Source organism: Falco rusticolus, chromosome 12 (genome assembly GCF_015220075.1).
Source record: "Falco rusticolus isolate bFalRus1 chromosome 12, bFalRus1.pri, whole genome shotgun sequence".
NCBI lineage: Eukaryota > Metazoa > Chordata > Aves > Falconiformes > Falconidae > Falco > Falco rusticolus.
Window position 1 is genome coordinate 23,880,824 of NC_051198.1, and position 25,458 is coordinate 23,906,281.

At 37.3% G+C, this 25,458-nt stretch overlaps 1 protein-coding gene across 1 annotated transcript in view; it reads right to left on the reverse strand.

Moving 5' to 3' along the window:
• Nucleotides 1-25,458, reverse strand: part of USH2A (usherin) — a 390,912-nt gene that overhangs the window by 355,488 nt on the left and 9,966 nt on the right. Inside the window, exon 3 of the mRNA XM_037405643.1 lies at nucleotides 299-428. Coding sequence (XP_037261540.1) covers nucleotides 299-428 — 130 coding nt within the window. The remainder of the gene's footprint in view (nucleotides 1-298; nucleotides 429-25,458) is intronic.

A 25,458-nucleotide genomic window follows, 5' to 3' on the forward strand; every position in this document is an offset into this window, starting at 1 on the left:
GTAAATTAATGGAATGTGTCACTTTACATGCCTACATCTTTTGGAATGTAGGAAAGCCTTCTTATATGCAGTAGCACACAGAATAAGTTATGATCCTACAGGGTCATCTGCCAAACATCTATCTTTCCGCCAGTCTTTCGAGAAAGCTAATTGTACAATAGGAATTTTTTCCTGCAGGAAGATAATGCATCTCAATATATAGATAACTTGAAATGATTCACATGTGATTTTCAACCGCATCATGCACATCTTATTTTGAATATTTCACTGTGTTCTACTAAAATACTACAAAATTTACCTGTGAAGCTTTGTCCGATTTGCAGTGTACCATCAGTATCAGCAATTGTTCCCACAAGAATCCTTGAATCAAAAGGTGTGTTATCATCTTCCCAGCCATTCAAGAAGAAACTAATTCTGCTGTGATGCACCTATAGAATCAATGTAAAGGGGCAAACACATGCTTCATTATGCAACCACTTTGATTTCTCTACATGCTGCATCTATCACTGATTAACCATTAACATTACTTCAACTTATTTGCTGTATGTCTTTATTTCCAATGCCTACTGAAAGTAGTTACCTCTTTTCTGTCCATCCATTAGCAATCCCATTAATAAGATCATCACTCAGATGCACAGAGTATAACACTTCTACAGTGGTTAAATCAAAGAAGAAAATACAGTACAGTGGTCTGGAGGGGAGAGGGAAGAGAGGAAAAGGAGAAGGGTGGGTCTGGTTCACAAGGTAGGAGGCTGGTTACAGCTATATCACCACTTCAGGCCACGGGCACATGTTAGAGCTGTCAGAGCTCTTCTCGTACATCTCAGTTCAAACAGGCCTCGAGGGGCTACATACCATACTCAGGATAACCAAACGCAGCACATTTCAGCCAGGCCTCTAACACCCCTCCAAAATGCCTCCCTAACCCCAGCATGTTTCTTTCTACAAGGGCTGAAGGGAACAGTAAAGGACCTGGCTACATCTGCTTTACACCCAGTGGGTAATTCCCTTACATCAAGGGAACCCTTGGCTAGGGATACACACTCAGCCAGCACCCCAGGGTACAGTTTTCTGCAAACATTCCCTTCCCTGCCAATTCATTTTAAATTTGAGCTAACATTCAGAGAAATACTTTATGGCATTCTCCCAGCTCCACAAAGTCACAAGATGCTGAGCTTTTACAAAGTACTTTTTTGCATTAATAATCTTCATGTTTACATAAAATTAGAAAAAATTTAATGATAGGGGAGTGCCTTTCAGCCTTACATTTAACAAAATTCAATACTCTCATTTAAAAAAAAAAATACAGGCACATAAAAATGAAAACTGGAGGCATCATGGCTACAGTCAGCTTCCTACTAGTGAAGCTAATTATAGAAACTAAGTTCAACTCATCCACAACTTTTGAATTCTTTGAATTTAACAAATTGTTTACCCAATGAACTTAATCCAATTTATTTCAGAAAGTGATTTATTTGCAAAACTGAAACTACTTGATTTCTAGCAATATTTAGCTTGCATAAGGCTTATTTCACATGAGAGCTTGGCAGCTCTCAGATTCTGAAACTGTTTTGTTGTTACTAATTTACAGTGTTATTTTCATTTTGCAGATATGGATGCTTGGTGAATCGTGTCTACAGAGGGCAAATAAACCTAGAGCGCTTTAGCCTGTCTTGATACCCACGCTAATCAAAACAAAATAAACCTGGAATAATTGCTTTCATAAGAACAATATATATGTGAGGACAAACCAAAGGTTTACAAGCCAGAATAATTTGTTGCGAAGAGGAAAGCCAGAACCTGAAAAAGTACCAGTTTGAAAACCACAACATAAGCACTCACAATGCTATTCCACCAATAAAATCTTTCAAATTTCAGACCAAGATAAAGAGACACAATTATCTATAAATCTGAGCTCAGATGATCAGCATCAGTGCCTCGGGCGAAATGAGTCTAACAGCATTTTAAGTAACAAAAATAGGAAATGAGATGGGGGGGGGGGGGGTGTTTAATTGGGGGGGGCTGTTCTTTTTTTTTTATTTAGGCTTCATGCAAAATTGTACAGATGAATTTTTCTCCTTAAACTGCACTTTAAAATATACATGCATGCTGAGCTTCGTTGCCATTTCCAGATTCAGTCAATATTTCCGAAATTTAGACAGGAATATTTATTGCCCTTCCACTGATGGAAATTTGAAGGCTATTATCATAATTACTAAGCCTTGAGATTTGTTCAAAAAGTTATTGCATATGAGTTTCACCGCTCAAAATACATCTCTCCATTTTAAATTATCTTTTGTGTTGACACATCAATGACCTAAATACAACAGTTTTTTATTTAATTTTAATTCAAAGCCCTCTAAACATCTGATGCCCTATTTGCAAGAGCCTAAGTATACGCATATATGGTGGCTACATTGCATTTTTTTTCTGCATCACATTTTTTACAGCCTGTTACTGTCATTTGGTGTTTGACTGTTATCATCATAAAAGATACAGGCTTTTCTACTTTGTTATTTGTAGCATTATCTCATGTTTTACAACATCTTTGCACAACATGCCCGCACATGAAATATAACTAGTGAAAAGTTCTCAGTGGTATTAATGCATAAAAAAGAATGTGGTTCCATCTCTACTGTCTTTACCCAGCCAAAAGCTGATGAACAGCCAATTTTCCTTTATCACATTAGCACAGCCATGAGGGAAACACATTTGTTCTAGTCAGCTACACTAAAGATACTATTACCAATCTAACATATACATGTTTTATATCAGCAGTATTCTCAGAGTATGAGGGAGCCAACAATATATTAACACTAGCATGACAGTTTATTTAAGAAAAGAAAATTGTCTCTGTAGAGGGACAGAAGTTAGAAATGTATGGCTAAAGCTCAGTGTCACTGGTCTAATAAAGGTAATAATTCTTGAGCTTTCTTTATAGCAGGTAACACTCCTGTGGCAGCTCTGTCATATCATTCAAATAAAAATGTTGTCTTTTACAAGTTTAAGAGTACCTTTATTTTTAGTCAGATATGAAGCATGTTTCTGCTTTCCCGTTTTCATTGTAAAACATTCGTAAGTGGAATTCAGGACCAGGCACACTCACCCCCATCACCTCCTTGCAAACTTCCAGGCTCAGGCGCAGCTTCTATAGGATCCCAATTCTGCCCCCCACCCAGTGGTAAGTGGAGTGCTCACCGTCATGCACCCACTACCAAAATCAGCGGGACTACTTACGACTTAAGAGCAACAGAATTGGGCCTTAAGCAACCAGGTATTTTGACTTGTTGAAAATAGGGGACTAATGACAATTTTAAATCTCCCTCCCCCCTCCCCCCCCCCCCCCAACCTCTTTGTATTAAATAGGATTTAGAATAGTTGGGTTTAATATAGCACATCCCCAAGGTAGCCCTAAGCACTTTACAATGCTGAATTGGATATCAGTAGTGCAGTGACTGTGTAAGGCAAAGGCAGCAGTCATTATACGTTTGGCAGTAGCTCAATGTAATGATCCCCCTGCTGGTTATTAAAGGGGGTATGGATATCTGACACGGGAGGAAAATGTAGAAGGGAAACCATGTGTGGTATAAAAAAAAAAAAAATCCCACTGTGGGAGGAGAGGAATGTCTCAAAGTTTGGTGTCAGTTTAGGCTAAGCTAAATAAGAAGGAAGGCTGGCACCGAATCAGCTGTTTGATGTGGTTATTCGGGGTCTCCTGACCGTTAGCATTACGTCGCGTACAATACCACAGAAATGAAAGATGAATTTCACTCCTGACTAGGACAACAGGATTATTCCCCTGTTGTCTTTATTAATAACGTTCAATAGGAATTTCCCCAAGAGAGTAACAGGAGATGGGTAGGAAAGGCTGGCTTCACGGTTGCACAGAGCACACGACCAGAAGCCTGGGACATCAGCGCTCTAATCCCAGCTCTGAAACCATCTCTCCCTCCCATGCTTCCCCATCTGTCAGATACTTAGCAAATCACCTCACAGGGAGGTGGCAAGGATTAGTTACTAAGATAAATTCACTCTGCAACTACATTAGCTTCTGCCAGTGCAGAGCCTAATACCAATTCCATTCCAAGCAATGGAAAACCCATTTGATGGTGAACTGAGATGGCGAAAGATATCCATAATCTTTCCTCTAATAGCATTCCTGTTATGATCCAGAAGAGTTTCAAAGATGAGAGGTGCCGGGCCAATGAGCTGGTAGGCAAGTTCCTTCAGTGCATCCCAAATGAAGCTCTTGTGGCCCTGCGTCACAAGCAAACTGCCATCAGAGCCAGCAATACCAAATCCAATCACTTTCTTCCTAGGAAAAATTCCCTGCCCTATGGGTCACTGTAGGGCAGAACGAAGGAGCATGCACTGAAGCACAAAAAGCACAAGCTGCTGGTTATAAAATGAGATAGGGACAGAAAAGACATTACAACTGTTTATTTTCTCACCTAAAGATCTGTGCTACTCAGACCCTACTCATGAAAACGTAACAATGAAATTTAATACTAATTTTGCCACTTGGCTTGAATCAGGCAGAGCTGTCATGTAAACAAAAGCCAGTACTTTCATGTATTAACTGCTAACAGAAACTTCCCCTATATTACAGTAGTCTGCGTGGCAAAAAAAAAAAAAAAGAAAAAAAAAGAATATCACAACCAAATACTGCATTTCAGAGCACTGTGACAAAGGGACTAACTGTGGCACAAAGCAGAAGCACAGCAGCACACAGGAGCATGGTAAGCATGTATAGTACTGCTCCTGAATACTCTTTGAACCTCAAACCACCAACAGCTCAGACACTTAATCAGCCAGATGTAGTTTCTGTATATTTAGTAGCTTTCTGTAGATTTCTTTTGCATGATTTTGTATAGCTGCTGCTTGAATGCAAAAATGTATTTCTCCCAAAGGCACCCACCATACAGGTTGATTCAAAAATACCATAGTTTTTTTCTTTTCTCTCTATTTTCTTATAGCCTTGAACTGCAGTGTTATCTATAGTTATAACATATAATGGTATAATAAATTTATAAATAAATAACTAGTATAACAGCTATAAATAGTATAACAGGTATAATAAAAATATTTAGGTTTTCAGTAAAAATTAACTATATGCTTTCCAAAAAAAGCTTAATATTCCTCTTCATTAACAGAGAGACAGAACACATTTTGCGTATCAAGTAGAAGACACAGTTATATTGATTCCCCTTTTTTAAGCTACAGTGGCACTTTCCAAGCCAAAGCAATTTGAAGGAATTCTGAGACCCTGCTCTATAAAGTTTAGGCTTTGAGGTAATAACACATCACAACATACATGCATGATATGTTAATAATTATTATTAATGGCACATTTAGGCAACATACACTTTTTCTTCACACACATTAATCATCCTGTTATCAAAATGTCCTGTTACATACATATGAAGGCAACTGAGACAATTTTAGTCTCTTCCACTTAGAACTGAATTACATCATTTCAGCCAAGATAGAAGTTAATTCTCCAGTGCATGCTATGATCTTTTTGCATCAGTAAGAATTTTGCATGAAAAATAAGTCCTAAGATTAACACTACCCACATACCTTGTGCAAAATTATTTTTAATAAATAGGAAGGAGAAACATGAAAAGAATCCTTTATGTTCCATTAAAAGTAATAAAGAATACCCAAATATATCATAGCAGAACTCAAGATCACTTACCAGAGAACAAAACTCCTCTGCACTAAATGACATACAACCAACAGATGTGGTGGTCTCTTCCCCAAATGTGTTAGAATTCATATTTGAAAGATATACCTTTTTTTTACCAAGTACAATCTTCCCCTTTAGGTTATCTTTCCTATCCCAATATTTAATGGCACGGGAAAGATTTATTAAAATATTACAGATAAATTAAGGGGAGTTATTTCAAGACAACATTAATCTCTTCTGCTGGTTAAATATACATTCTTTTTATTCTTATTCATCATAGCTTCTAGTAACCATAAAATACAATTTATTCTTAAAGTTTCTTTTCATCATCTATTGTAATAACTAGACCACAGTGTCTGGCAAGACAGATGAAGAAACCAGATGGATTTCTTCCCAGATTTGCAAGCCATAAATGAGGAGTTCCACAATAGAGAGAACTCTGGCACCAAAAATGAAAGAAAAAAATCTTTTCCAATCATTCAAGCCAAATGATACCAACCCTGGCCTATTTAGTTATCCAGCCAACTTAGTGATGGCAAACACTTCAACTGTAACTTCAGCTCTTAAGGCTATTTATACCATCAAAGAAAGTCTCAGATGGCAAAGGCAGGAATGACCGACACATATAAAACAAGGACAAGGACCAAAAATTTATCTTCAAATAAATACTAGGAAAGAGAATACATTCCAGTACATGTAACAGTAACCACTGTTTCCAAATAAGATGAAAAAGAAGCAGCTCAGGGATCTATGATATGTACCAGATAGGGAACAAGATTCTTCCAAATATCAGGTATCTACAAACTAAAACTAAAAAACCAAACACAACAGGAAAAACAAAAAAAAGCAAGCTAATTTTTAAGTTAAAAATGCAAATTTAACTAGCTGCAAATGCAAGCTAAACTTAGAAATTAAATACAAACTAAAATTTAAAGCAACAAAAAAAACCAAGCAAATACTCCTCCAAATAAGGGAAAAAATAAACTTAAGAAAACAAGTCTGGTTTAGTTTATCCTTTACATAAGCTCTATTTGTACAGCAAGAAGTTTCTCAAATAAAAATATATTAAATAAGGTGATACAGATTATGAAGAATTTTAAAGTGCTTTATGAAGAACAACTACGTAGCTATACAAGTCACCTGTAAGGGATTAAAAAAAAAAAAAAAAAAGATGGTTCATTTATTTTTGCAGATCAGCCAAATGACAGAAATGACCCCTGCCCCTAGCTGCTATAAAAGCTAAAGAAACTCCAGAATCAATAGTTAGACAGGCTTTACAGAGGTGTGAATGAAAGCAGAAGTTACCATAAAGGATTTGCTTAATCATCCAGAAATAACGAGGAATCAGATTAAGAGAAATCAAGAGAAGTTGCAACTCATCCAGCTCAAAAATTAATACATGACATATCATTACAAGTCATTACCTTCATTTAATTTGGTACATTTCTTATAAAAGTTGCTACCTAAACATAGCTTGCTATCTGTTAAAAATAACCAAGACCTAGAGAACCTTTTTTTCTTCTAAATGTATTACAGATTTGTTGCATCAGGAACTTTTTCAATGAGTTCATTCTATAGAAACAGACGGTGTATTAACACATTTTCTCCCAAGGTGAGAAAACAGATTAAGGTTATGACCAAAATGACAGGCCTGTGGCTTCCTTGAATACTTTAATAGAGTCAACAAATCAACAGTGGTCACTGATGACAACAGATGAGGAAAGACAATAGATGGAAGGAGAGGAATTAGTGATGCTGTTATAATGGTCTAATCAGAAACTTGAGCATAAAAATCCTTTTCACCTTCAACCTGTCTAAAAAACTGTCTTGCCTGCTCACATAAAGATAGACGGCATATTCTACCACTGGGGGACATATGGGTTCACATCTCTACTCTGCGAAAGCACGTGTGAAACAGAAGCGTAACAGTTAATAAAAGCTACAGTAAACAGGTTTTGCATATCAAAGAGATGAGACCAACACAGGTATCTATTTTGGTTTTTTCTGGCATAATTGCAAATCTTGCCGAAGCTGCAGTTACAAAGGTTTCCAACGCAGCTTTACTATTTTGTAAGTGAATTTCTGTAGAGGAAAGGTCAGTGGCACAGACTTAAGCAACACGAAGTGGATGAATGGAATTTTTTGGAAAAAAAATAGGATGAAACCATTCACATGAATCCAAGTTTACTTTCAGCTGTTATTTAAGCAGAGCTAGCAACCAAAAAACACAATGCTGCGCATTTCACGTATTTTATAAAACCTGGGCATCTATGTGCCCCTAAATTGATGCATCTGAAACAGCAGACAACTTTCTGCCACAATTCAACACCTTCCTTCACAAAATAAACAGAATTTATACATCATGAACACCAATCTCAAAGGTCTATGCCATTCCTATGCCTCCCGTTCTGCCTTATTATTCTTATTTTGCACTATTCAGCTAGGTTTATTTCTCCTTTTTAATCTACTACATTTACAATTAGCTGTTGGGAAAAAAAAAACCAACAACAACAAAAAAACCAAACCCACACAAAAATGTATAAAAAATGAATACAGGTGCAAGCAGATTTCACGCCCCCAAGGACTGTTTTTCTCAGGCATTAATACAGAGCACAAAATAAATGGTTTATCCCAAAATTCCTCGACTCCTCTCAAGCCTTCAAGTAATCTCTCTATCAGCCACTTTATGACTGCTTTATAAAACAGAGGTGCAGTAGTTTCCACAGCTTAACTTCTGCAGATGCGTCAGGATGCCACACCACACTCAACCACCTCCTACTCCACACATTACTCACCAACACTGATACACAGCCTGCTCCTATAGTTTTATATTGTTTATCTCTCCTTACAACATGCCACGTACAGCCGAACTCAAATTTTAAAATTTAGCTAAATGGATAATTCAGAAACAAGTACTACTGTACATTTTTGTAGTGTAAGTACATTTTGGCAGTGACAACATCATTGCTAGGGGTGTTTGGGAAGATGTCCTACATACATCAAAAACTCCTGTGCTCTTTTTTTTTTTTTTAATTCCCCACCCCCCCGAAAAAGCTTACAGAAAAAAAAGTTTACTTTTTCTCTTTTGCTCTTTGCATTTTCTTTCTTTTTTTTTTTTTTTATTTGGAATGAAAATTGAGACAACACAGAGAGAATTTGGCATATCTAAAGCTTGCCAAGAGATAATGAATTTATGCAGCAAACACAGGAGAACAAGAATATGTCAGGAGGAATTTGTCTGGGATCTTGTTCCCAAACAGCCCAAAAAAAGATGTTAATAACCATGTTAATAGGGACAAGGGGATGGGGGGAGGGAGGAGCGTGGAAATTAAAGAATAATATCCAGGAGGACAAGCCAGCTCAGATAATTTATTTGTGTAACACCTGACAGACAAACGGCACCTTCTATACCAGTAAAAACTGCCTGATGGGTTTGCCAGTGAGCTCGGTGCTGCTTCAGCTAGAATCTGTCTTGATTTCAAATGCATTTCTCTTTCTTACCAAGCAAAAAAGGAGTACTACCTTATATAGGTAATACAGTTATTTAAAATATTCAGTGCTGATTTTAGATTGTTTGTCCATTATCTTTTAGCAAATGCAAGTGATATGCACATAATAAAATTTATTTTACCTGCTATTATTAACATACGTATATTCCCATGTTTCCATATTCAAATCCTATGCTACCCTCACATGGCAAAAAAAAGTTTTTAAGCTATTAAGAACTATGCACCTCTGAGCAAACCTTAATCTACCACCCACCCCTCTGTATTTCAAGCCTTTGAAGCAACTTGGCTGCAAGCTTGAAGGAAAAGAGCACAAGCAGAGAAAGGCAAGCTGCAACTCTGGCATCTGTGTAGGTTTCAATGTGGTGCTTTTCACACATCTTTGGTTCTCAGGCCAAAAAGCATTTCACAAGAAGAAAACAAAAAGGGCTTGGGGCCATTCATTGCAACCACTGATTTAAGTAACAGCATGGTCAGGAACACAGTATGATGATTTTAAAAAAGAAAGTGCTTAAGTTAGCATTCATGTTTGTGGGAGATTCCTTTACTTCCAACTGTTCTGTCATTTTTAGGAAATCCTGCCAACCTAGTTCTAGACTGGGATTCATTATCTAACCGTAGCCAAAACCACCAAGTTAACCCTGCCCTCTTACCAGATGTGCCAGTCTAGCCAAAATACACAACTATAAATTAGAACATTTGTAAAGTATTTTATTTTTAGTTCATTCACATCTAGATTCAAGGATGCTGCATTCCTGTTTTTCAGTGAGAAGTAAAAACTCAAAAATCTCCCTTTTAGCACTTCCTTAGTCTCTATAGGAAAATCACCTTCAGCCTTTAAAAACAGGAACTGAAGTAGTGAGTGGAAATAGTATACACACAAGCTATATGGCATTAAATCACACAATTCTTCAAAATTGGGATGCTGCTTTAAGCTGACTAGAAGCCTGCATGGGGAAATGGTTTGAAATACTTCAGAAGTTTAATTCTTCTTCAGTATGCTCCAAATGAAGTTTCAAAATACATAAGTTCACCATAAGCAGGATCAAATAACAGAATCAGTGAATTAAACTGTATTCTAACCCAGGCTATTGTAGGACCATTACAAGAAAAGACCTGGAAAGATGCCCTTCTTTACAGGATTTATAGGGGGTGCACACACACATCAGTATTTGATGACACTGTGCACAATCTTATTGCAGAATCCAGATTTTAACTTTCACCAATATAACAGGGTAAGAACACCTGTGTTGAATATATTTTCCTGCAGGCCAGCAAACTGGTAGAATACCAAGAAAACATTCCAAAGGGAATAACATTTCTTCATCTTTGGTTTTACCCTCGACTTTTTTCTTTCTTTTACTTTCATTGTTAGACTTTGACTGACACTTTTCCAGGAGTTCCTGATCAAAAAAAATCCTCGATTAGATGGCTTTTGAAATTAAATCTGCCTAACTGGGAAAAAAACATTTTTTAAATACTGAAATTGACTCATCACAACATTCTGTCCAGAGATAACAAGTGGACTGACTAGTACTTCAGCTGTGAATTTATTTAAATGTAGACATACACATGCAGTATTAGGAAGGCAAAAACAGGATATGAAATAAACATAAGGCATCAGCTTTAAGCTCACTGTCAAGAGTATACCAAGGCTTCTAACCACAGAGTTCAGCTGAAGGTAACTGTCTGTCAAATGTAATCTGTGCAAGTGAATATGCTTAAGCTGGTGCTATGAATCAACCAAAATTGCTTTGGTCTTATTGACATTCAATTGCAAGAAGTTGCAGCTCATCCAGTCCAATAGACATCTGACAACACCAGGAGTGCTTCAGTGACAGAAAGCTTTAAATATAGATGCAACTATCATCACAATACACATGGAACTAAACTTTATGATCCCTCATACCATCTTCAGAAACTGGTCATCAGCTGGATGCTATAAGACCACACGGCCATCCTCACTGCCTGTTGCCAGCTTCTGCAGTTAACAAATCATTGTGGCTTAAACAAAGAAAAAAATAAAATACAGGTTGGCTGACAGAAAGAGACAACTCAATCTTTCATCGCTGTCCCATTAAATCTCTTTCTGAAAGCCATTTTTGCCATTATCATGTTTGTTTGCCTTTTAAAAATAAAATGCCAGATCAAAATTTGTTCAAACTGTTTGCTTCAGTTAAGGGCGAGATCTTCAGCTAATATAAACTGCCTTCAGCTGCAGCAAAGCCATTTTACAACTACTGAGATTCAGACCTCCGATACGTTAAATTTAGCTTCTTCCTCACAGCTGTTCTTTACAACTTGAAATGTGATGCCTGATCTTGCATACTGGGTCCTAAAAGACAACCTGGTTTGGGTCGCAACTTTGCACAAAAGAAAGGAACACCACCTGCAGCCATCTGTGTGCTTGTTTGACCCTTCTCTTTTGGAAAACTCCTGCCACTTCAGTGGTAGATGCTCTAGTGAAGCGGTGTCTTTTCCTAAACATTTTCATATAGCGCCACTGTCCACATGACTTATGTACCCACTTGCTTTCTTTCCCTCCCCAGCTCCTGCTGCCTCATTCTTTCCCTCACCATACGGTGAATTGAAATCACCCCAGACCCACAAACACCTAAAGGAAGGTGGGGAAGAGGAAATGTCAACTATGTAGAGCTTGCAGCTGTGGTTAAGGGGATGCACAGTATTTCTGGGGGGAAGCAGGAAGAGAGACTCCCACCCATGCTATGAGTTCTCTGAACAGTTATGCCCATGCTGGGAGAAATCCAGTGTACAAGAAACAGACTTGAGGAAGAAACCTCATCAGGGGACCACAGTGACAGAAGTGTCTTAAAACAGAAGGGCTGGAGAGGATAAAGGGACAGTAGAAGAAATGGTAAAGAACAGCGAAGGGGAAAGGAAAAAGCATAAGGTCGGGAGGGGCAAGTTGTCTCTTTGCCTTTCCTTCTTTTGCCTCAGGCCCATATCGGCCTTTCCTTTTCTTGACTTAACTGGGATGAATTTTAATTGCAGCCTCTCTACGTGTTTTATACACTATGTACTCTCTACTTGTGTGGAGTGGATTTCCCATTCATCACAGGATTGCAGGCAAAAATCCCGGGAGCATTTTGCTTTCCTTCAAAGTTAGCTTTGCTAAAATCAATAACTTTAGGGCTGCCTCCTCTGTCTAGCACATACCCCCACCCCATGACCATTTCCAATTTCATGATTTTATGATCATTTGATTTTGTTCCTTATCTCCATATACAGATTTATGTTTACAATCTTTCCGTGATAACAGTGACAACATTCTATACTGTTTCAATAACAGTATAAAGGCAACAACCTTACAGCAACAGTAGAAACACGCTCTCATTTGTAGTTTTAACACAGTCAATATCCTAACTGATCTTTAACAATCTCTCTTCCTACTCCCTCTCCCTCAACACCCTAGCATTCTTGAAATCAAAGTTCTGGCTTTCTTAGGGACCTGGTTTTTATGTCTTAAATATTTTTATTGTTTGGGCTTTTTTTCTCACCACCTGCAAGTCTCGTGCAACAGCCAAGAATCACAACTACAATAAATTGTCCTCACCTTCTATGCAAAGCACTGAACTTAATTTAAAAAAAAGAAGAAAAAAAAATGGGGGGGGGAGGGGAAGTGAGAAGCAGGAGCGTTTCCTACTGCAGATTGAGTATCATCCCTCAGCAATATTGTTACATCTCTTCCAGCTTTATATTAGCTCTCCCTTCACTAAAACTGTGTATCTTGGCATTTTAAATCCCCTTCGTTTTCCTGGTTGTGTCTCTTATTCCAATAATATCTTTCTTATCCTTGAAAACATGTCACTCCAATTCAGCAGTCTTATTACATATGCTCCTAGCATTTGTATAAAAGATATTTAGCTTTTCTCTTTGCCCTCCTTTACTTTTTCTTTTTCACTATCTCCTACAATGTTAATCCCTTCTCAACGGGAAATGGTTTTCCTTCAATCCAAGTCTTTCTTTTTGTGCATAGATCCACTATTCAGCTTCAATTCCCTGAACAACATAAATTAAAAAAAAAAAAAGGGGGGGGGGGGTAGACAGGGGAAGAAAAAGATGGAACCTTGGAATGCTCCTGAAGCAATTAACTTTGTTCAAGAACAAGCCACGTATTAATACAAATTTGACCCCAACCAGTGAAATCAGAATGTAACTGGAATGCAGGCTGACCCATAAGGTGGTTTACAGGCTTAAGAAAAACTAATAGCTATTTCATGAATAAAGTCTTCAAGATGAAAAAGTGCAAGTAACAGCAAGCAACAGGATCCAAAACAAGAATCACATATGTTAATTTTTTGGATGGGGTAACTTTAGTACTGTGTTAAAAATTGATTGATATAACCCACACTGTCAATTATCTGATAAACAAGGCTGAAGACAAAGAACAATGCAAAAAGAGACAGCTTTTTAAATGGTCTGTATTTTTAAAGAATTAGTATTTTTAAAAGTAAACATTGTTTTAAAATAAATTGTTGAATCAGGCATCAGTGATCCTTCTGCCACAGAGTACGCATTCCAATTATGGACTGGCAATTTTCATCTCATCTTTTGTTGGCAAGCACTTCACCAGTATTTCTGCAGTACAAAGTAATATTAAAATGGTTAAATACAGCACTGCCACTTTCTACCCCAACCAGCACTGTACCAATGAAAAATATTCTTTATTGCCTCTGTCACTAAAGCTCTATCAATCGATTACTGGTGCCTCAGGACAGAATAAGCATATCTGGGAGAGGCAGTAGCAGAAGAACCCAAGTCCAAAATTGTAAATCCAGATTCTGTTAAAAACTAAAGCAATTAACAAATAAGCTTTTCTCTAACTACTATTTTAACCATTGCTCTGTCTCTGCTCTTTTTACATGGAATGGTTTAACAAGTGACTCCTGTGCCACAAATGAGCTCCAAACAATAAAACATAAGAGGATCCTAGTCATCAGATCTGAAAATACATGGATCATTGTTTGCTTTCTTGCTGCATAGTGACTCTATTTTCCTCAAGTCACAGAACAAATCAGATCCAAGATCTGTTGATCACTATAGTAACATGAAAGGAGACAAGGATTCAACAAGCTGCTTTTTAGTAGCTAAAACAGTTACATAGACTTGCCAAAATTAACTGAAACAAAAGGTCTGAAAGTACGTTTCAGATAATCTCATAACAATGCACGTTTTGTCTCTGCCCCCTCCATTTAAAATACAGCACAACCACTGATTCTGAATTTTCCTGAACTACTTGTAATCATGTAAATTAGGGATGAAATGTAGATGTCAAATGAAACATCCCTTCTGAATAAAGTCTCTGTGCTTCACTAGTCAAAGAATAAGCAGATTCCCACACAAATGAAGGAAGCCATTACTAATGTACAATTATTAACCCTGTATTACACTATCAGCTGAATACTAAATTCTAGGTTTCTGAATTTATTATATGTGAAGAATTTTGCACCACTTGCACTGCTCAGTGCTGGGACTTATAAGTCATTCCCCAATCTAATGCAAGAATATATTGGTTCTACAACAGCTGAATAGCTCTGCTGGGGCTAGAAGGCTGAGAATCCATCCCTCTGTCTTTTTTTGTGATGATTTATGTAAGAAGAAAGCAATTATTCTTGCCCTCTGAATGCCTTGTCACAAAGGTTCCATGTATCCCGTTAAGGGATTTTTGCAAATAAAGTCTCATCTTTCCTTTCAAGGCTTAGTTTCTGTTCATAGTCAAGGATACACAAAATTCTGCCTTTGATTCCTTTCATATTCCTCCCAACAACCTTACTTCAGGCCCTTCCCTCCTCCTCTGTGCCCAGCTTTCTTCCTTCCATCACAAAGTCCTTTAGAAATGGTCATTCAACTATTCCTTTGTACTGTAACTCTCCAACACTCCTTTTGATGACAATTCACTGTATGCTTCAATTTTCATTTTTTGATAACTGCTTTTCTCCAGAGCTACTAAGCATCTTACCAGCGAAGCTTTGCAGTAGACCCAAACTGTGCTGTTAACTGAACATAGACCAAACCTGGCTTAGATGTGTTTTGTTTGCTTGTTGTTTTTGGAAAAAGCTAAACCTAAAAGTCTATGCAACAGCTCCCTCAACCACATTTTGTTGGAGATGGGCCAGGAGAGGGCCAGGAGAGGCTGCTCAGAGAGTTCATAGTGGTTTCCTGTGCACTTCAGTATCCAGGCCTCAAGTTAAGGCTTGGAACAGCCAGGGAGATTGCTGATCAACAGCAAAGATGAGTATGCCAATAAACACAATTTAAGGAAAAGGATAAAAGCCCTTCAAATACAATAAAATACCTTTAGAAGTCCAGCAGAAGAGTGGTAATCCAGTTTACTGGTCCTGTTACATTAATTACCTGCCTCACAGACGAGAGGTACATGCATAAGGCACAAGTAAGTAGCAACCTGAAGAAACAGAATATCTACTATCAAGATTCAAGCAGACCACCTAAAGAAGTTCCAAAAGATGAGAGACTTTTTCTTTTGATCAGTCCTGACTTCAAGAACCACCAAAGTTCCATGGAACATGGTCATCAAACTCAAAAGAGAAAGGCACATCTCTCTGGAGTACTAAGGATAAAACTTCAGGGTAAGAATTTCAGTGGAAAAAAAACAGAAGCCTGAAGTTCTGAAATGTCAGATTAGGAGCAATATTGATAGTTTAGTCTATGCTGCCACTGAATATCACATGCTGATTTACCTACAGGTGCAACGACTATGAACCTCACAAGATATATAGGCCACCTATAATCACACTCAATAGCAAGGATACACCTAAACACCACTGGAAAGGAGAGAGGACAGGTTCAAGAGGAAAATATTTTGGCTTTAATGTAGGAGGCAGAAGATCAAAGACAGCGCCACTCTTTGAAACGCTGGCAGTATCACAAAAGGTCAGACGAGCAAGGTTGCATGATTCTGCACACAAACGAACAAACAGTATGTGGAAAAAAAATTTATGCCAATTTTGGATTGAGACACTTTTCTGGAATAGATAGAATCAGAAAAGGATAAGACTCTCCTACATCCAAATAGGCCCAGTTTATTTGTTTATCAAATTAGGAAATAAACCAATCAAGTTTAGGGAAAGAAATAACTTAAACAAATCCAACAAAAAAAAATTCCCTAACTAAGCATGCATGTGGACTGTGACAAAATGAAATTTAAAGCCTAAGCTGTTTGAACCTGAATGTCAGGAATTATACAGATCATGCCACCAAAAATTCTTTAAAGAAAGTTCAACTTTATCTAAAGTATATTAGCTAAACATGCTACAGAAGCTGGTATTCCAGCTCAATTTTTAAAAGAAAAAAAAAAAAAAAGAAAAAACAGCAACGTCATGTTCAATGGGACATCAGAAAAGCAGCAGAAACAGAAAATAGAATTTTCAATTAACCCTGCACAGATCAAAGAACAATGAAGAAATGAAAATTATAGACATGATATATGATCAAGGCTTGGACCAACTGTTCTGATAATCCATCAAATCAAGTCTATACAGGGTGAATTAGTTGGAAAAGTACATGTTTAATATTGTATACTAAAAAAGACAACATGATTCCTGTGGAAGGAAATCAAGATACATCTTTGAGTTCTTTGAAATAGTTACATGTGGATAAAGAATTGACCAATACAATATACTGGCTTTCCAGAAAGATTTTAAGTCGAGATTAAATGGCTACATTTCACAACAAAGCTGATCAGTGTGTCTGATATTTAACATTTTGTATAGGCTTGAAAACAATGGTTAGTGAGGTGAAAAAGGACGGAGTTAATATAGCTGGACAGTAAAAGTCCAAGCATACTCTGAAGTTACAAAAAGATCTCAAAATTGTTAAGAAACAAGCAATAAAGTAGCAGACTAAATGTGCTAAACCCAGGGTAGCAGACATAAGAAAAATATTCTTAACTACATCAACGTAACATTAAGCTCTGAACCATCACTGCCTGGAAAAAAAGTGGTCTTGGAGTTACTGTAGATAGTCATCCACTAATGAGCAGAAGGCTCAATGGCAAAAAGGAAACACATTCCTTATTGGAAAAGGAATTGAGAACAATACCACAAAGCTTCATTCTTTAGAAATTTATGGTGCAAAGCATCCGGAATAACAAGTGGAGTTCTGACCCTTGTATCCCCAAAATTATAATACTATACCCCCAAAAGTTTCAGAAAGGGTCAGTGAGGATGATCAAACTGCAGAATGGCTTCAATATAAGGAGAAATGCAGTTTATAAACAATTATAACACACAGTCAAGTTCTATAATCAAAATATCAAATAGCATGAGAATGATAAATCAAAAGCAACAGACAAACTGGCAAAAATACATTAGTGGACAGCAAATTTAAAGAACAATTTCATACAGCCATAATGGCATATGAGGAAGTCATTGCCACAAGATACTAGCTATATCAAAATATAAATCACAAAAAAAGAAATAGACTATTAAATTTAAAATAGGTCAGTCAATGGCAATTCAATACAGTCTAGCTTAAGAAGCTTCAAAACCACTGGTTGTCAGAAACCAGGTCAGTAATGTATCTAAAAGAAAGCTGTTCCTATACATCTACTCGTTTTTTCATACCCAAAGACAGAGCATCTAGACAGACTGTCAAACCAACACAGCAGTCCTAAAACAATGCAAAACTTCTGGCATTATTGAGCTGAGGTATTGGGATGAGATACACAGACAGGAGTTCTTCCCACCCTCTTCCATCTCAGAACTTACTACCTTCCAGCCAAGCAGCTGACAAGCTGTTCAGTGCCAGGTTGCTTTCATGAGAAAATTATACATGCGACAACTTACCAGAAGATTCCTCCTGTGGACTGCCATCAGCACATATGGATTTGGCATTGTGCGGAATCTACACATGTCCTTTATGTCACCTTCCATTTGCTGCATGCACAGGTGTTAATGCAAGTTGTACATGAGAGAGTTCACACGTAATGGAGGTTGCATAAAGGACAATTGGAAAGTTTCATCTTCTATTTCTTGATCAGACTTCTGACTTAAATCTGTCTTTAAGCTCAGAAACTCAAAGGTAGTAGTTATGGTGTTTTGTTTTGTTGTTTGTTGTTGTTTGGTTTTTTTTAAATAACCGGGAAAAGCCAAAGCTTCTCTATTTGGCTGTACTCCTTATGTTTTTAGACTCTTCTCAAAAAAAGTTTCAAGTATCTTGTGAAAACATCTACTTAGCAACTGGCATAACAGAGAGAGGGAAGGACAATGGTTAAATATCTGTGATCCATCTTCACCAGCAAAGTTCAAAGCCATTGCCAGTTTTCTGCTCACACACTGTGCATGCCAAGAACTACCTGCTAGAGGACCTTCTGCCCACACTGCAAATGGTGTGCTCTAAACGGTGATAGTCCAAGTGTACAACTTCAGGCTTGGTCTCCCCAGAAAGGGGTCAAATTCAAGCATATCAGCAGCGCTCTTTAGTAACACAACACTCCAAACAAACAGAAGGCAAACCTGTGTCAAAAAGAACCCTTCCTGTACACAAAACTGAATGTAGATGCACCCTGTGGGTGTCATTTTAATGTTTTATACCAACAGCTGTATCAAGTACATGCAGCTACTCCCCATCTTTCGAAGTTTGCTCCCCACACAATTCAAGGGCACACAAACATATAAATGGAGAAGCAGTCATACAGCTGCAGAAGTGAACCTAAAGTTACACCAAGCAACAAACCCCTGGGAACCCACTTGTAAGTGGTATACATAAACATGTATTTAAGAAATTAGTTCAGAATTAAGAGCCATCTAGTTTAAGCAATATTTTTTTGCTTATGTTTCTCCCAGTAGGACTCCAGGTTTCGAGCAATCTGAAAACAGTTGATTCCAATGACAACAGTTTAATTCACAGGCTTCTGTTAAACAGCACACATCTCTCTCTCTCTCTCTCTCAGTTCTTCTTAACTCCTGTTATTCTTAATATTGAATTTGAACACTCAAAGAACATCTTTTTTTCCTTACCTTTCAAGACATTCTCCTCTAAGAAGTAGGCAAGCTACTGCCATATGGTATGACATCTCTTTTAGATTCATATGCCACCATAATATTAAGTAAGATTTTTTTCCAACAAAAAAAATGCTTACAAATGATATTTTACGTACTGTAACTACACACTACAAATAGATGTATCACATATTCAAATGATCACTAGAAGTTTAATTCACAGCTCTTAATTATCCTAAAAAAAAGTTACAGTATGCTTAGGAAAACTGAAAGTTATTCTCTAATTCACAACCACCGCACCAATTCTATAATAGCACAGACCATTATTCATCTCTACTCATTTTAGTCTAAAAAAATAAAAATTACATAAAAAAGCAAAACCACACCAGATGCCAAAAATACAACCTTAAGAACTGCAGGACATTTAAAGATTTGAGACTAGGGGCAAAAAAAGAAAGCAAATAATTCCTGACATGGTGCTTCTACTATAAAAAATAAAATTTAATTGGCTACCACATATTTTCATATAAGAAAACAAACTGTTTGTAAAACAAATTGAAATGTGATGGATTTCAAATCTCATCTGAAACTCTCCAAATCAGGCACAGCTTCTGCAAACCATTCAGTACTACCTCCACCCAGCACTGGTTATACAAAGGCTTAACCTAATTCCTACCATATACAATGCAGAGTCTGGGCAGACTTCAGTGGGGTTTGCATTCGCAATTGAAAAAACATCAGTGATTTTCAGAAGTATAGTCAAGACAGCATTGACAAAACCTGTATGTTTGGCATTCTCTGAAATTAAAATCTTGGCCTAGATGAAGTTCCTTGTCTTGTGTTCCCAGGAAGCTGTTAGATGTAAATCTATACCTGCAAACATGCAAGAACTTCCCTGAACTCATAATTCCTGCAAGAAAGGACATAGTTTAAGGGACAGTATAAGCAAAGAGAAGATGGAGGCATCTAGGTAATATCACAGATTCCCAAGGAGATTAAGTTATAACAACAAAGAGCTTTCAAATCAACACAAATGGTTGACATGGACCAGATGAGGAGTCAAGCACCACAGCAGGACTTCTGGATACAGCACAGCAAGTTACTGATAATATCAACGAACCCCAAGGCTGCAAGTTCAGCAGCAGTATCTGAATGGCCTGCAACTAGCAAATTAAATGATGAGCCAGTTGCCAAGAGAGCTATGCTTACTGTTTTCTAAGATCAGTTCTCTAAACAGACACTCAAATACATTAGATTGTAACACGTTTAATTTCTGCTGTCTGTTGGGAGCATAGCACCAGCCATATGGACAGACTGCATCACCCTAAACATTTTCAACACAATTGCAATCAATAGACGAGAAGCTCTAATACGTAGAATTGACACACACTCTCCCCTCCCTTCTTGGGATTGACAAACCACTAATAGATAGTAAGTGATGACTTCAAACAGGAACTCAAAGTGATTTGTTAAATTAAAATGCTTCCTTGCTGTCTCATGTCCTTACTAAACTTAGGGAATATACAGTTTAAAACACCTCATATTTAGTAATACATATACAGAGATTGTATGGAATAAATGTTTTCCTCCATGCTTTTAAGTTTCAGGTTCTTTGCTTTTAATATAAATTTTAAAGTATTCAAAAATTTGTGCAGAAAATAAAAGGATTTCACAAATTGGAAAGGACAAGTTTTCTCTTGCTAGTCAAACAGTTATGATGTAAAGCGGTCTCATTAAATCATAAGTACTTTAACCTTTTCTTGAAAGAACTGGAAGATTTAAAGATTTATAAAGAAATTTTGCCTAAACTAGGAAATGACTCATATTTGACATGTATTGAAATGATAATGCTGATTTCAATAGGCACTCTAAGAGCATTTTCCTCCCAGGAGAGTAATACAGTCATGGTTACCTCTCCGCATTTAGATTTTAAACTTACTTTCTAAAGCTTTTAATGTGTTATAGTCTGCCAAAACATGGCAGAGTTACATAGATATGATCAGGCAAAATAAAGGCTAGTAAAAAGATTATTTTTATAATTGCAGACACTAAATATGAAACAAAAACATCAATCTGACATGTTCTCAAAGAATCTCCTGTTTCAGCAGCCTTGGCTCTATCTGAAAATTCATGTTTAAACTCCACTCTTCTTAATTGGTTAAATAAATTCTAAAGTATCAAAGGGAAAGTGAAAGACCCTTAACAATAAATCTGAAAAAGAAAATACATAATGGTGGTGCTGTTAATAAGTGGCACAAATATGATATTGGTATCACTATGCAGAGGTAAAGAGGTACACAATTGGCCTCAATTATACATTGCCGTGCTTTCAGATTTTTTATTTCTTAAAAGTTAATTTTTTAAGACACCACTTTTCCTGAGGTTTCACTTCAGTGCATCTCAGATTCTTTTAAGTTAAGGCTGTATACCCTTTGCTCCACTGTGTACCTTCAGAGTTTTTGCGAATATATTCCTAAAAAGATACAGTGATAAATATCATTAAATCAAGACCAAACACACAGAAGGACTCTAAAACATTCAGAAGCCTGGAGGACTTGGTCCACACCAACCATAATCAACTAGAATAGTGGCAATAATTTCAAGGAAACAGGATCCACTACTTATGGCCTTAAAAAACCCATACAAAACTGTTTGAAATTTAAAAAAAAAGGTAAGTTTCTTTAAAAATCATAAACAGTGGAAAATAAAGACAGACATCATTAGAGAAAAGTAAATCCTATTAACTGGAGAAGAGAAAAAAAAATGGTCAAAATTCAATTTTGTTGCAAATCCGCTCCAACCTACCTCAGCCGAACTTTTCAAGGATGACTTTTCTCAAATGTTTATTAGTATAAAGAACAAAGAAATGGATAGCCAATAGCTCTGTCAGTGATATACAACATAGGAAGAAGGCTGCATAAACTATTAAAAAGTATGAAGTTACTCTTAGACTGATGCCATCTAGCCTCAAATAGCTTTTTCAACAGTTCATTCTAAGACTACCAGTGACTCATGTCCAACAGCCTGCTGGGCAGCGGTTGTTATAGTAATATTGCAGGAAAAAGGAAAAAACAAAGAAAAAATTCCACCATCCACCTACATAAAAACTGACTGATAAGAATTCCCATCTTTTCCTGTTGGATGCATGCAGCACATTACCTTTTAATGAAAGTTACCAAATTTAAAATAAATAAAACACCCAAACATTTTCTTAGCCTCACTATTTTGATCAGAATGCTTTTTCAGAAACACTCTGCTGCAATAGAACAGACTCCATTTCCAACTTAAATTAGTGCCTTTTTCTGCCTAGTGTTTACACTCCAACAGACTTAGAGAGGAAAACTGTATGACTTCCTACTCTTCACTGTAGCTAATTTCCAAAAGAAGGTTCGCCACATCATTTTCTTTAAAGCCTGCGTAGAGCCTTTCACTGTCATCATAGGCTTCGTAGCTCTGTTCTGAATTACATTCCTTAATGAATGACAGAAATTTTACCCAACATTTTGTACAAAACCTCACAAGAGTCTGGAGCAGCAGCAATGATGCTTTTCTCTCACTGTTGGGAATGCCTCTCCTGATACATTTCCCCAACACATACCTTTTTTGTAGCCACATCAAGCTAGTAACTCATCATCACTATCTGAGACTACTACGCTACAGTAATTTTCTATTGATTAACTACTTCACAAAAGATTTTGTCAGGGATTTCGAATTCATTACCTTGCATTTTATAATACCAAATTTTATTTATGACAGTTACCCTAGTCCTTTTGGTCACGTCGTTCTTCCTGGATAACATCTTTCCGTTCCTCTTTCTGATGATGTCTCTCCCCATTGTTACCAGCTACTATTACCATGTACACTCTTAATATTTCTACCAAGATAATTAATGAAAATACAACACAAGGCTGGTCCAAAGACAAATTCTCAAGGAATTCGATTGCTTTTTTGCCTCCCTCCTTCCCAGGATTATATAAGCAAGTTCCTTGGAGCAGTATCTATTGCCAGCCCTCCACACGAGCATTCCCTTTGACCCTACAACTTCTCAGGGGCTGTCACATTAATGCTAAACTGAACTCCAGATAGAGGAAATCTGACACATTTGCTTTGCCTGGAAATCAGTTTTCTCATCAAAAAAAAGCTAAGAGGTTAGACAGTGATGAGCTATCTTTAGAAAATCCACACGGCATTTTATCCCCTTTTTCATTTAGCTCCACATCTTTATCTACTCCTTCAAAGACCTTTTCTAAATCTTCATGTGCCTCTGTGTCAAGACAAATAGGTCTATATTGCCAAAATCCTTTTTCCTTCCTGTTTGTACAGCCTTTGGCTTGGAGACAGTTAAATTTTGTCACAGCACCCTGTACGGTGTTGCGTTCTGAATTTGAGCTAAAACCAGCATTAATAACACAGTAATATTTTGGCTGAGAGTGTTTGTCAGGCTTTTCGCTTTTCCCACTCTGCCCCCCATCCCACCTCAGCAGTAAGCTAGGGTTGGGCTAAGAAGCTGGAAGAGAACACAGCCAGGACAGTGACCCAAATGACCAAGGGATATTTCATACTGTTAACCTCATGCTTAGCAATAAAAACTGGACTAGAAAGAGGACTTTCGGCAGACAGGGGGTTTACTTTCAAGGTGGCTGCTGCTCAGAGACTGGCTGGGCAGGGGTCTGCTTGTGGGAGGTGGCAAGCAATTGCCTTTGGTTATTTGTTCCACTCCCACCTCTTTTCCTTCTTAAGTTTTCTCACTTTTGCTATTCTCTCCCCCATTCCACTGGCAGGGGTGAGGGGAGACTGGGTGCTCAGCTGCTGACCAGCATCAATGCATGATACTCTTCCTAAACATAAGCTTCAGAGCTCCACCTCTGACTTGGTAGATTTGCATAAAATACCTCTTTGTCAAAGGAATTTATGTACCAGTTCTTTCAGAATTTTTGGACAAAGACCATCTGATTGCTTCAGCATGTACACAATAAGCTTGCAAATTCATGTTTCTATCTATTTGATCACTTCTGTTTACATACATTCATTTCTGTCACCCGGCTTGTTTTTGCTCTGTGACTGTTATCATTATTGATAACAGAAGCAAAGTATTTATTTTGAGAACCATACTCAAACCATCCTTAATCCCAATCACACCTTCACTGTACATGGGTCTTGCCTTCTTACACACACAAAAAAAAAAAAGCAAGAATTTTTTACCATTTCACAGTCATTGCAAAGTCTAATCCAGCTTGACATCTTTACAGTATTATTTCTATCCCTACATAGTATTTTCTGTCAATTTGCTTACCTATTCCCCCGTGCTTGTAGACTCTACCATCTCTAACTGCAAAGATGCTTATTCACTCAGATAAGCCTGGGCACTACATCTCCCATTTTTCTCCTTTAAGGGCAGAGATTCCTCTTAATTCTCTTTTTTTTTTTTTTTTTTTTAATAACATCCAGGCATTTTTTCCCATTCAATCTCTCGGTTCCACAATTAACCTTCTTTTATTAAAATAGTCCTATTTGTTTGATCTCTTTGAAATCCAGAAGTGTACTGACAGAACCAAAGAACTGTTTATTCTTCTATTTCAACTGAATTTAGTTAGGAATACTCAATGTTATCTTTGACACCTACATCTCCAATAACGCCATCATCACTTAAGAAAGCTGGTATTCAGATTTTCTGCTTCAGCAATTACTTGATGAAGAAACTTTTCATGCAGAACATACGTGAATGTTTGGGCCCTGCTCTTCTTAGTAGAACTTTAAATTTCCCAGCTATGAACTGGAGAATAAGTCTTTGCAATGACACAGTTCTTAGTAGTACTTCTCTTTAACAAATTACACATCTAAATCCAAACCCCAGGATTTAAATTCCTAGATTACCTCAGTAGAATTAATTTAATAGCCTTCTCTTCCCCTAGAATTATTTTATTCCAAAGAAATTATTTTCAGTCTGTGATGTCCTTTCTTCTTTCCTTCCCTCTTATCATCTAATTACTTATTTGGTGGTATTCCACCAATTAGCTTTCATTTTTTCGTTCCTGAATAGGAATGTGCTCTTATACCAGAACTCCAAACATATCTGCCACCCTACCGTATTTCTGCTCTCTCTAAAATCAGTTTCACATCTGTAACCAATAGTTCACACCCCTTTGTCATGGTGTCTGTTGCCTAGTATTTATGCACAAATATTTCAGTTTTTCCTACTGACGACAGGAACTCCCTGTTTGCAGGCTCCCAGCACCTACTGACTGCTTGGCTTTGGAGACCTTTGCCCTGAGTCGGACTTATA